The 13,460-nt window shown below is 35.8% G+C and overlaps 1 protein-coding gene across 1 annotated transcript; it reads right to left on the reverse strand.

The window, feature by feature from the left end:
- Window positions 1-1,738: 1,738 nt before the first annotated feature.
- Window positions 1,739-2,634, reverse strand: LOC131606517 (non-specific lipid-transfer protein 1-like). Its single transcript, XM_058878730.1, has 2 exons — window positions 2,272-2,634; window positions 1,739-1,877 (listed from the first exon to the last, which is right to left on the reverse strand). Exons 1-2 carry the CDS (start codon window positions 2,607-2,609, stop codon window positions 1,868-1,870), a joined length of 348 nt encoding a protein of 115 aa, XP_058734713.1. The 5' UTR covers window positions 2,610-2,634; the 3' UTR covers window positions 1,739-1,867.
- Window positions 2,635-13,460: the final 10,826 nt, after the last annotated feature.

The raw sequence follows: 13,460 nt of genomic DNA on the forward strand, positions 1-13,460 counted from the left end.
TGTCATATCCCGATTCAGCCATACTTGTTTAAGAGTTGATTAATTTGTAATTAACTAGTATCATTTTTTCTCTAACTCACGACCTTTAAGATCTTTAGGGTTAAGCGCGTTAGTAAGTTCAAATTTCGAGTAAAAAGTAGAGTAAGTGCATATACATCCCTTTTCTCTTGAGGGTTTGGATGCAAGACACACTTCTTGTCCATTCTAACCCTCGTTTTTTCTCCTCGAATACAATTTAGTCGTTCTAAACTTCGTGCATTCTTTTTAATAAATTAATAATTAAAGTACATAGAATAAAAATCAGTAAATAGATGTACATTTATTTTAATGATTGAGTTTGTGAGATGAGAGTGGCACAACTTGGTCATTTCAATTCTTATTTTTCATAAAACAACCAAAATCAAATTAAAAAGGAACAACTTAGATGCACATGCTTTCTATCCTCGAGTAAACGAACATAATTTGTATGGTTTGTTCTATTTAGGTTGCTCGTCTTCCTCTTAAAAACAACGACAACCAACAAACCTTTATATTCTGCCATAGTGCCAGCAAATTCCTTTGTATTTTCAATCAACGAACATTTTTCCGCCTTTGCGCGATAAAACTTTTTTATTTAAAATCAACCAACACGCAAATTTTTCTACCCATAACTATGTAGCTTTGAATTCCCCGTCGCACATAGGAATTCGTAGGAGCGTGATTCTCATTTTGTCAAGCACCCTAATAAAAAAAATTGTTTTTTCTTTCCCTTTCCTGTAAATGCGTCATAGTAAATAGGAGAATTCGAACACCTTAGGCTAACACTTTTATTCGCAAATTTAATTAATGGTAACCGTTGTTTACTACGGATGTCGTGGGGTGCTAATACCTTCCGCACGCATACCCGAGTCCCGAACCTGAATTTGGTTGAAAAGACCATTTTTTTTCTTTAGAGTTTTATTGACGTTTTCCATTTTTAAAAACAAATATTGATGGTGACTTCATTGCTTTTGAACGATTTCGTGCTCAACTATTTTTTTGGGCCGCGTCATTAGCACCTTACACTTTAATGATCAAGTCACTACACACACTTTGATGATCTTGAATTAAGTTGGTCTTGGCTTGATTAAATGCTTTAACAACTTGTTCTTCTTCTCTTTATGTATATTACCATCTAAACTATTATACTTTAAGTGCTCAAAAAATTTTATGAAACTTTTGAATGAATTGAAAGATATGCAAAAAGTTTCAACACTTAAAAATGAATGAACACTTAAAGAATTTGTTTGAATTGAAATTAAAATAATTTTAGAAAGAGATAAATTATATTTCTGATATATATAGACACTTACATACATAAGTTTAAAATTGAACCATGAAGCATTTGATGAGTTACATACATTTTAACTTTGAAAAAATATAATGTTTCAGGCTGATGTAATCGAATGACGTTCAAATACTACAATATGATATTCGAGTATTGATAATTAAAATTCTATTTCTGTACAAACTAGTTTTTATTTATTAATGTAATAAACAATAAATAATATTCGAAAGTATTTTAATTATTTTTAACAAAATAATATACAATATTAATATATAAAAAATTTTAGCCATAGTTGTCAATTATAACCGTCTGATATTGTAATATATAGAGAGAGAAAGAGAGAGTGCATATCTAATATATAATATCTTATTAAAGTTAAGAAACATTACATGAAAGCACTTATAATAAGTGTTTAACAACTTAGTGATACTCTTAAATAAAAGACGAAAAAAGCTAGCTCGGACATAACCGCAGACCTAGTTCTTCTTATTATTCTCATTCGTAGTAGTTGATATAACATAAAATTTCTTGTCGAAGATTCATCATTCATAACATTCCACCTTACCTAATACTGCAACAACAAAATACCGAGATTATTATTGGTATAAAGAAAATACCTATGTTAGTTTTATGAAACAAAACCAGAAATAATTACTTTTTTGTCATCAAATACATTAATAATTTTTTATTTTACAAATTAAATGCAATACAATAAAGTATACAAATTGAAATAATAAAGAAACGTCAAAAATCGTATTAACGTGTTAATTTTTTTCCTGCTTCTAATATGAAATTTCTGAAAATATTTAAAAGTGGTTTTTTACAATTTATAATCAAAATTAATTCTATTATAAATAAATGTAAAAAGTAAATATACTATTTACTAAAAATATTAAAAGATAGTAATATCTACCTTAAGATCTTAGATGGTTCAATATGAGATAATGAATATGTAAAACATATACCTAGCACAGTTGGTGGAAGCACTGATCTTGTAAGGGATATTAACCCCACATTTGCCGGGGAGTGCAGCAGCATAGCCTACATTGATTCTTTTGAGAGAAGCAGCAGCTGACTTCAAGCAAGAGCAAGCGGCACGACGGTCAGCCGTAGTCCTAGCCCCATTAACTAACCCTCTAATGCCATAGCAACAACGCGGCGAAACAGCACCACCATTCTGAACATAACCCATGCATGGCACAAGGCTACTAGTGACTTGTCCACATGAAACTGCAGCACCATTTTGTGCATACAGCAAAGTGATCAACATCATAACAACACATGCTAACTTGAAGTTGCCCATTGATGGTAAGAAATTAAACAGTGGAATAGAGTGAATGATATAGGTATGAGTTTGAAGCATGGTGGTGAGGGTTTATATAGAGATTTTGAATAGTGTTGTTGAGTTTGGTGGTGGTTGTGTCTCCTTTAATGGGGAGACACCCCAGACTATTATGTGACACTTACAACATGCTATCTTTAAAGAAGAACATGATATAATAATTTAAATATGAACTTTTTATGATAAGATATTAAGAGTTGAGAAGATACACTTAGAGTACGATGAATCTCATTGAATATTTTTATTTAACTTTATATTATAAATTAATACATATACATTGTCATTATAAAGAGTTTTTATTTTAAAATATTTGATTTTTATTATTTTATCATCATGTCTTATAAATGATTATGATGTATGAAAAAGTAAAACTTTCAAGAGATGTGCTATTTTTACTCTCTTTTTATACACATGGTATCCTACACCGTATAAAATTGCAAAGCAAAATACAATTGCACAAAAACCAAAGAATGATAAATAATGAAAAAATAAAATTGGTATCATGTATAGGTACTATTATGGTGAAGGGTATTAGAAATGGTGTCATCATATCATTTCTGAACTTTCAACTATGCTACTGTTAATTTAGAAAATTCATTATGTTAGCTCGGAAAAAAAAGGTCCAAACCTTTGCACAAGCTAAGTGTGAGTTTTTATACTTTTCAACCACAATTAAGGTTTGAGTCAAAGTACAAATGCTCCACATATTAAAGGTTTTAGTATGGGACTTAGCAAAATTTCCAAAGGTTTAGAAGATGTTTAGTTCGACAGATCGAAGAATGTTCGACCAAGGCAAATTTCAAATTAAACCGAATAACGATTTTTTAATCCTATCTAAAATCACCAGAAACACGTGGAGATTGACTGAAGACAGGTACAACGTGCATGAATGACGTGTCGAATGGAGGATAGTTGAAGACAATTATGTTACAAATATTATAAATAGAGGTTCTAGTACTATTGGGATTGGAGGTGGCAAAATCATTGTAAACTTCAATACACACTCAAAGTACCTAAACATAAGCGAAAAACGAGTCAAGGAAGAAAATGTTTGAAATTGCCTACCAATTTTATTTATGCAAATAATTTTTTTTCTTTCTTTCTAAAATTTTTGTTTGTTTTTTATTTACATAATCAATCCAATCTAGTTGGATTGTTATCTCTTTAAACATTTACATTATACTTTTACTTAATCTTTTTTTTCTTCGAACACTGTTGGTTATCAATTTCTGTCTACTTTAATGCACATTTTTTTCAAGAGAAATCACATAATGTAGCCCAGGATTTACTAGTTTGGTCCTACAAGCAATAAATTTAAAACTAAGTGAATGTTTAGCAAAATCATTGTGAACAAATTGGCATGCCTAGTGGAACATTTGTGCGATTTCTTTCATTTCATTAAAAAAGTAGTGTATTGTTCTTTTTGTTGTCAATTCCTTTATGTGCTGAAAAAATGTTTTCGATGTCTGGACTTTTATGCGTTTGAGGAGTAGCAGAACTTTAGTAGAAATGGTTCGTCCTAAGAACACTTCACTTCCCCTCCAAACACTAAACAACATGTTGGGGTCACCGTCACAGAGACAGGGACTTAAAATTCCCACAGAACCAATGAACCTATTCTTACCCTAGTATCGAATACAACCTCGTTCCTAGGAGTGATGACTTCATTGCCTATGGCAACAAGCATCATGACCACTCTCGTAGCCAAACACGCGGTCATAGGAGATCTTAGGCACCCATGGATGGCTAGTTTGATATTACCACAAGGTTTTAAGGATTTTCCCCGATGGGATTCCAAAAACAATGATGGCAGGATTACAGAGTCATGCGTCTACATACGCAGATAATAATGCAACGATAATGTCTCCTTTGAATCCATATATAGCCTCAAGGTCTTCTATCAGCAACTCTGGTCAAATAACACAACCAAGAGGGACTAGGATTGCCCCTCTAAATATGCCTGCATTAACCACAAATTCCATGATGGCCATAAGGCAATAAACATATGACTGTAACCATGAGATGGTTAATATGTTTATCCGGCAAATTGGCACGGTGTTCAACCCTCTGATACTGAACAACAACCAAGGTTACTAACTAATGACTACCCAAATGGGTTGAATAGATAATTTTTAGGTACTCCTCAGACCCAGACGCAAGCAATTCCCCAAAATGTGCAAACTAGGAAAATGGAAGTGCCTGACAATAAATCCGCCCTTGTTAATCAAGGGTAGGAACAAAAGATAGGTGTTCGACCTGTCGAAACTATGGTCTAAAGGGGATAAGAAGAATAAATAGGTCATGCTAACCCAAGAGTGGTTTTAGTACATATGGACCAAGATGCTGAGGAATTAGTCAGGAATGTTCGACAAAATAACATAAGGGGCAGCATAATTTAGCCCTCATGGTCAAAAATATTCTAGCATAAAATAGCCTGAGTGTAGGACTACATAAGCCAAATTTTGTGTCTCCTTAATTTATCCGAATACGTGTTGCAAGCTGAACTGCCCAGGGGCTAGAAAGTCCATAAATTTACTAAGTTTGCAAAGGACACAAATGAATCGATTGGAAAACTTATCACTCGATATCAAACTGAGACAGGCGATATAGCAAATAACAAAAACTTGAAAATGAGATACTTCCCAAACTCTCTAACAAAAAATTCCTTCACATGGTTTACCATACTTCCCCCTCACTGCATACATAATTGAAATCAATTGGAGATGCTGTTCAATGAACAGTTCTATATGGGGTAGTCAAAGATCAGCCTCAAAGAGTTGGCAAGCTTTAGGCGCAAAGAAAGTGAGTTGATAGATGATTATCTAAATAGGTTCAGATTGGTGAAAGCAAGGTGTTTTGCCTAAGTTCCTGAGCACTAACTTGTCAAAATGGCTGCATGAGGTTTAGATTATTCTATTTGAAATAAACTAGTTACCCAAGATGTGAGAGATATGGCTTAGTTGGCTGATATGGTTCTAAAGGTCAAACGCTTAAAGGCCGAAAAAGCCAGGTCGACAAGTTTCATAAAAATGAAAAAGTCATCCAAGACCACCTTACGTCTGTAAATTCTTGAGACCATCCAACGGGAAAAATTCAACCGAACCAAAGAAAGACAAATTTGTCGCTAAAACATACACTTTCGACGCGGCATAGTTGTTGATGGCCAAATCATAGTGTCGGACCCCAAAAAATACCCGAGCGTCTATACGCTCAAAATATGAAAGAGTCTCCACCGAAGTTTTATTTTTAAAGGGAAACTTCGATAAACCCTTTAAGGACGAAAAGTTGGTGACCACAACCAAATTTTGGTTAGGAGGCCAGCTATGCACGGGGAAGGTATTAGCATCCCGCAACATTCGTTGTATCCAATGGGAACCTTTTAGTTAATTTTGGAAAGTGTTAGCTTCAAAGTATTTGTGATTCTTCTTGTTGAAAGTAGTCACAAAAAATGAATAAAAGGACTAAAAATATATTTTTTTAAAGTGCTCGACAAGATTTCAAAATCCCGTGCCTACGTATTCCCAGGTGCAATGGGAAAACAAGAGTCTCGTAGTTCATAGGTAAAAAATATTTGTGTGTTGGTTGATTTTAGAGAATAGCGCTAGATCGTACTCGAGCGGCCAAACATTTGCTTGTATGCTTGGACGATGGAGGCTGAAGCGTCTATTTGTATTTTGCGTAAGAATGAATCAAACGAAAATCTCTTATGAAATTTTTTTTAATTGCACAAGGGAAAAAAAAAATTGATTGGTTGTGAATGATTTTGGGATTATTGTGAAAAATGATTTGCGGAAGGCAAAAAAATAATTTGATGGTTTGTGAATGATTTTGGGTTTATTGTGAAAAATGATTTGCGGAAGACAACCACTCATTCAGACAAAGAGTACACTAAGCCTTTGATCATAATCAGGTGAATGTACATTCATCAATTCCTCCTTATTTAGTTAGAGAATTATAAAAAAAATTAATAAATAAAATGATTAATGTTTTTGTTTTTTTTATATTATTCATGGTATTTTGAATTTTTGTATTTTATAATATATTTTATTTTTTTTATTTTTTAATATGTTTGATTTTTTTTGTATTTTTTTATTAGTAATTAAATTTAAAAAAAAAAACTAAACTAAGTGAACTAATAAAATAAATGAGATAAGTTAATCAATAGGTGGCTGCAAAAGAAACATGGAGCTGTTGTTTACCCAGAAATATGGTAAACAATCGCTAGTTTCCTTTTTAAAGGTTACTTTTGCGGAATCAACTAGAATATTCCAGGACTAATTGCTTTGATTTGTGTATTATGCGTATCTGGTCTGTATTAAATGCAGTAATAACCTTAAAGTAAAAGTACACACTGAAGTTTAAGACTTTAAAGTAAATGAAAACGATAAAATGCAGTAAATGCGCACTGAAAGTAATGCGTAATGTAAAATGATTGCATTAATTAAATTGGTACGCATACATACATTCCAAAGTTGCACTCGTCACTCATTTTTGCACAGAGATTTGAGTTTACTTGTGTTTTTGTAGAAAATGCGTACCCTAAACTGTTCATCTGGAACTTGCTTAAATAGTAAAAATACAATAACTACTACTAACGGTCGACTGATCACTAGCCAACACGTGTCCTCGACATGCAGCATCTTCGTCTGTGAGACTTCCACGCGTCCTTTAGAAACTGCTAAAAACTGTCTGAAACTGCTTCCTTTGACTTCTGATGTCTTCCGACTTCAAAACTATACTTGGCAAAATGCCTAAGTTTTCTGCATACTTTAGTCGACCATGCATGGCAGATTTACTAATTTTAGTCGAACCACCCCTGGCAATGATGGCATTTCTTAGTCGAACAGTAGTCTTGACTAAGAAAGCTTCTTAATCAGACTGCTTTGCCTTAGACTATTTAATAATCTCATATATCTTAGAGACTATTTACCATTATTAGCAAGTCAAAATCTTAGGGTAACAAATTGCCCCCCAGGCGACTTCTTTCGACTGATTTTACAAAAGAGAAAGATGGCGTTTCATTTTCTTCGTAGGTTTCGACTTTTGTTATCTTTTAACGCCATGATTAATTTACGCATCCCTAGACACTAATTATTACCTAAATCCTAGGTAGTGGGCTATAACTGCTCTTCCACTTTCTTGTACCAGTTTCCAAAGCGTCTTTGACGTGACCTTTGATTCAACAACTTCCTTTCCACACGATTTTACTGACGTCATTTACAACCCATATATATATATATGGACTCCTCTTCCTTTCTTTCTTTTCTTCTCGTTTTTCTGTTCTTCACAAGTACTTTCAGAGCTTTCTTCTTCTCTCAACCTTTAACCGTGTTTCCTTTTTCTTCAATACTTCAGCAATGGCTGCAAACACCACAACTAACACAAACACCATCGTCTATGCTACAGGCTCTAACCCTTTAGGAGCCATTATCTCTCGTGAAGAAGAAGAGAAAGGGTTGGATTTCGTCCCTCAACCCAAACTTACAGAAGCCAAAGCCATTATCTGGCAGAATCAAATGTTGATTCCTTTCCAGATTAGTGATAAGTTGATGGCTTTCTCAGGGCCTCTTCCAGATCATCGTTCCCATCCAGAACAAATCACAGGTTTCTTCCCTTCGTTTCCAACCACGATGCCTGTAGCATTTGATAAACCACGCCCTCTCGACCTGAAGTTTATGGATCCTTCAGTGAGGGTTTTTCGTTCGACCCCAGCTCCTGGCCACAAGGAGTATCTGGCTTGGCTCAACAAAGTTCAAGCGAAAAAACAACAAAGATGGGAGGAATTGGGTATCTTCGACGCCATCCAATTGTCCAGAACTGGTCATAGGGTTTGTCCTCCTATGCTGCTTGCTTCGTTGTTCTTCTAGGAAGGTTCGACTAACACTTTTCATCTTCCTTGTGGAATGATGACTCTCACTCTCTTCGACGTGGCTGCCATCACAGGGCTTTCGCCCTTGGGTGAGATCTTCGACCCAACTCTCCCGACGGAAATAAACTTCAACTTCACCAACGCCACTATCACTAAATACATGTAGGATCATTATGACAAGTCCACAGACGAAGTCTCTGACGAAGAGCATGTTGCTTTCCTTACTTACTGGCTTTCATATTACTTGTTTTGTCCAGGGTCGGTTCAGATAGCTAAAGCTTATACACTCCTGGCTATCCAAATTCATGAAGGTCGAAAGGTTTCTTTAGGTAAGCTTCTACTTGCCTATCTTTACCAAAACTTGGGTATAGCGTCTTTAAGAATCAAACGCCTTCATGAAACCCCAAAACAGCTATCTCTGTCAGGACCCTACTGGCTTCTGCAACATTGGTTGAATGCTACCTTCGAGTCACATATTGGTTACATCGTCTCTCGATCTGTTTTAGAAGTCATGTATGACCGGAGAGTCGAAGGTGTCAAGCTCGCCTTTCAAACACCTCAAGACGAATCTAACAGGCCCAACCTTATCAAATATGTGAAGGTGTTTTCTGAATGTAAAACATTCATAGCTTCCATGGCTCCTTTCTCAAACCGGTGTTTTGGGCCAACTTGGTTTAAAGCCATTTTCCCTGGAAACACTCCAACCCTTCGAGCTCAATTGAATGCCATTTGGGCTGCATTCTTGACTCCAACACTCCTCTCTCATCGCATTGAGTCGACTGGTAAGTGTTATGGGTTTGTGGGTTATCAACCAAATCTGGTCTCTCGAGAATTTGGTTTGAGCCAAATGCTGCCCAAAAGCTTGTACACCCATGATGCTGACATTTGTTACTCTGGTCGACCATTCACAGCTCGTCAACATCTCGACTGCTTAAAAATCCATAATAAACAATCCTTGGAACACCTCACCTTTACTTTCCAAAATTCTTACTTCACAACTAAGGAATTTAGTGAGTGGTGGTCTGAATATTACCAACTGTATGAGGGAGACTCTTTTGTCAAGAAACTGAATACTGCGTTTGACGTGCTGGAGGATCAACTTACTATAAGTAAGCATTTTACATCTAACTTAGTTTTCTTTATTACCATTTGCAATGTTCTAAATTCAATTTTAGACCTTTCAGGGCCTGATCCTACCACTCAAGTCGGAGTCCCTGCTCCTAAACCAGGTCGAAAACGTCCTAGTACGTCGAACACCACCACAACCAAGAAAAACAAAGCTGTAAGAAAGGTACTACTTTTAACCTTCATCTCTTATCAATACTCATTCATTAATTGTTTATTCTCTCTTTAGTTGGTAGTTCCTGAGGATTCAGACGAAACCACATCTCCACCAAATCAGGAGAGTGAAATTTTCTCACGACCTCCTCTTCCAACTCCAGTAAAGAAACGAAAGGGTGTTAAAAACATTTCTAAAGTTGTTGTCCAACCACAAACAATTCCAACCACAATCCCTTCTTCGTCTCAAATTCTTCTTGAGGTATAACTTAGCATAATCTTCTAGTGTATTTCTCTTAACAGATTATTTTCTAACACTTTTCTTCTGAATAGAATGCATCAACTGTCGACCACACTCAAGAGAAGATCGTCGAGGTTGCTGAAAAGATTACTGAGGCTGCTCCTGACTCCAACCTTTTTAGCCCTCAAAGGACTGATGCTTTTGGAAGCACCACTGATTCAGCTAATACTCCAGGTCGAAGTCGAACGGAGCCCCAAGACAATCCCATCATCGACCAAGCTCAACCTGCAATTAAAAATGTTGAAGTTGCTGACCATGCCTCTCGTCTAGAGCACAATACCATTTCTCAGTCCAAACAACATCTTACTGTTGATGACACTAACTCCAACAGTTCTCTTAGTCAGGAGGAGATTCTGGACTTGAAAAAGACTAATCCTCTAGAGGCTCTCCTTCGACTTCAAAAACTGAGGCTAAGTTCTCTTGACATTCCTGTTCAGTCGACTAATCCTGATGCTAAAGTCGAAGCTTCCCTTGTCGATGCTATGTGCCAACTACGAGCCCACTTGAATGAACCTGAGTTTCTTACTGTCCTTGAGAGCTCTGAACATCTTGGTGGAGAAATTCGCAAGTTACTGGACTCACTCATTAAAGCTTCTCTTCCAGCAGTTGTTGCTCAATTCTTCTTTGATTTTGAGGCGTACTTCGACCAGCTCTAGAGAGACCTCATCACCAAGAAAAACATTAATCGACAAGCAAAGAACAAAGAGCGCGAAATGGAGAGGGAGTGGGATGCCAGTGCAGCCTCGACTAAGAAGGTTGAAGAGTTTCAGGAAAAAACTTTAAAGTTTTCTGACAAGGAAGGAGAAATCAACAACAAAATTGTTGACTATAAGACCCAAATTGATTCTCTCAACAAAAAAATTCAAGATCTTGAACAAGAGAAAATCACTTTGGCTCAAACTAAGAAGATTCCTTCGCCTGAAACTGTTAATCAAGAGATTTTGAAGGGTCCTGGTCATGGTGAAAATGCTCTCAATCTGGAAAGTAGCATTCGACAACTTAGACAAGGCTTGTCTCGACTTGACTCTAAGATTGACTTTGAGTCGGCCAAGCTAGCCTATTTTAGGAATAACTTTCCTACTTTGTAATTTTTGTTTTTTTTTTGTTTTCGAATGACTGTCCACGTACTTTATAATGAACTTTTTGTAATGACTGGCCAAATTTTCAGCCATTTTAATATAATCTTTTGGTTTTATTCTATTATGCGAATTTCTTGAAGTATAGGTTTATATTTTTTCAAATATTTACCATTTATCCTCAAGATTCGACCATCTGAATTCAGTTCTTCAATTTCATATGCGTTGTTTGAAAACACTTGCAAAATTTTAAACGGCCCTTCCCAACTTGGGGACCATTTACCCAATAATTTATTCCTTTGATCCATGGGTAGATTAACTTTCCACACATAATCACCTACCACAAATGTTTTCTCTTTTACTTTCTTGTTGTAAGCTTTCGCCACTTTTTGCTTTTGTCTTATTAACCTATCCAACGCTATTAGTCGTTCTTCGTCTAACTCTACTAATTCATCTAACATCATACTGCAGTATTCATCTGTCGAAAGTTCGCTTTGTCGTTGAATTCTAGCCGACTGTAGATGAATTTCTGCAGGCAACACAACATCATGCCCAAAAGTCAAAAGAAATGGGGTAGTATTTATTGCTTCCTTTGGTGACGTTCGACAGGCCCAAAGGATTTGGTCGAGCTTTTGATGCCAATTTCTTGGCTTTTTTCCTACATGTTTTTTTATCAAATTTATAATAACTTTATTAGCAGCTTCGACTTGACCATTAGCCTGAGCATAATAAGGAGTGGATGTTAGCAATTTAAATCCTGTCTCCGCTGCAAAAGCTTGCATCTTTCGACCAATAAAGACTGATCCCTGATCAGTGGTAATAGTCTCGGGAATCCCATATTTGTAAATAATATGTTTCTGTATGAAACTAATCACTGCTTCTTGATCAGCACTAACCAATGGAATTGCTTCTATCCATTTAGTAAAATAATCTATTCCTACTAAAATGAATTTTTGTTGTTTAGAAGATGCAGGTTTGATTTCTCCTATTAAATCCAAAGCCCATCCTCTAAAAGGCCAAGGTTTGACAATGGCATGCAACTCACTGGCTGGAACTTGTTGAATACCTGAAAACTTCTGGCATTCTTGGCACCCTCTTGCGTATTCAATACAATATTTTAACATTGTCAGCAAATATAAACCTTGTCTAAACAACAACCACTTCATTTTATGGCCTGACTGATGAGCTCCACAAACACCATTATGCACTTCTGACATGGCCAAATATGCTTCGGCTTCACTTAAGCACTTCAACAATACACCTTCATCTGTTTTCTTGTATAATTCATTTCCCAATATCACATAGTTTAAAGCTCTGTATTTGATCTTTCGATCAGTTCCTCCGACTGGATTATTTAGGTATTGGACTAATGCGTTTCTCCAATCAGACACTGTCATATTGTCGATGGCAAAAATTTCCAAGGCATACAAATCTTCACTTTTAATTTTGTCTTCTACCCCCCCCCCCCCCCCCCCCAAGTTTTGGTGTCGACAATTGTCCTAACTTGTCCAACACTACATGAGTTTCCTTCTCTTTGATATCAACCATATCTTCTAACTTACTTTTGGAAACTCTATACCCAGAAGCAATCTGTGCCAATTCATTGGCAATATAGTTATCAGATCTCAGTACATGCAAAATCTCAACATATTCAAATTTCTCTAACAAGCGTACCACTATTGCATAGTACACTATTAGATTTTCCTTGATGCATTTATACTCTTTCTTGATTTGTCGAATTACCAGCTCAGAATCACCTCGAATTTCAACTCGCTTTTCCCCCAAGTCTATTAGGGCTTTCAAACCAGTTATCAAAGCTTCGTATTCAACTTCGTTATTAGAACATACATCCTTCATTCTATAGTGGAACTTGGTTGGAAGTCCTTCAGGAGAAATAATCAGGACTCCAATGCCTGATCCATTTTTATGACTAGAACCATAAAAAAACAACTTCCAGTTAGATTGATCGACCAGATTTGCTGATAGTTCAACTAACCCATGTTCGACTATAAAATCGGCCACGATTTGTCCTTTCATAGCTTTTAAAGGAACATATGTTAAGGAGAATTTAGTTAGCGCCAAGGCCCATTTACCAATTCGACTATGCAAAATTGGTTTAGACAACATATGTTTAATAACATCAAAATGAGAGGACACATATATTGCTTAATATATTGCTTAAGTTTATTACATGAGAAGTACAAGCTTTATATATTGCTTAAGTTTATTACATGAGAAGTACAAGCATAAACATAATTTTTCAATATCGTTATACCTAGTTTCAGCAT

This window comes from Vicia villosa, linkage group LG5, assembly GCF_029867415.1.
Source record: "Vicia villosa cultivar HV-30 ecotype Madison, WI linkage group LG5, Vvil1.0, whole genome shotgun sequence".
In the NCBI taxonomy this organism is placed as follows: domain Eukaryota; kingdom Viridiplantae; phylum Streptophyta; class Magnoliopsida; order Fabales; family Fabaceae; genus Vicia; species Vicia villosa.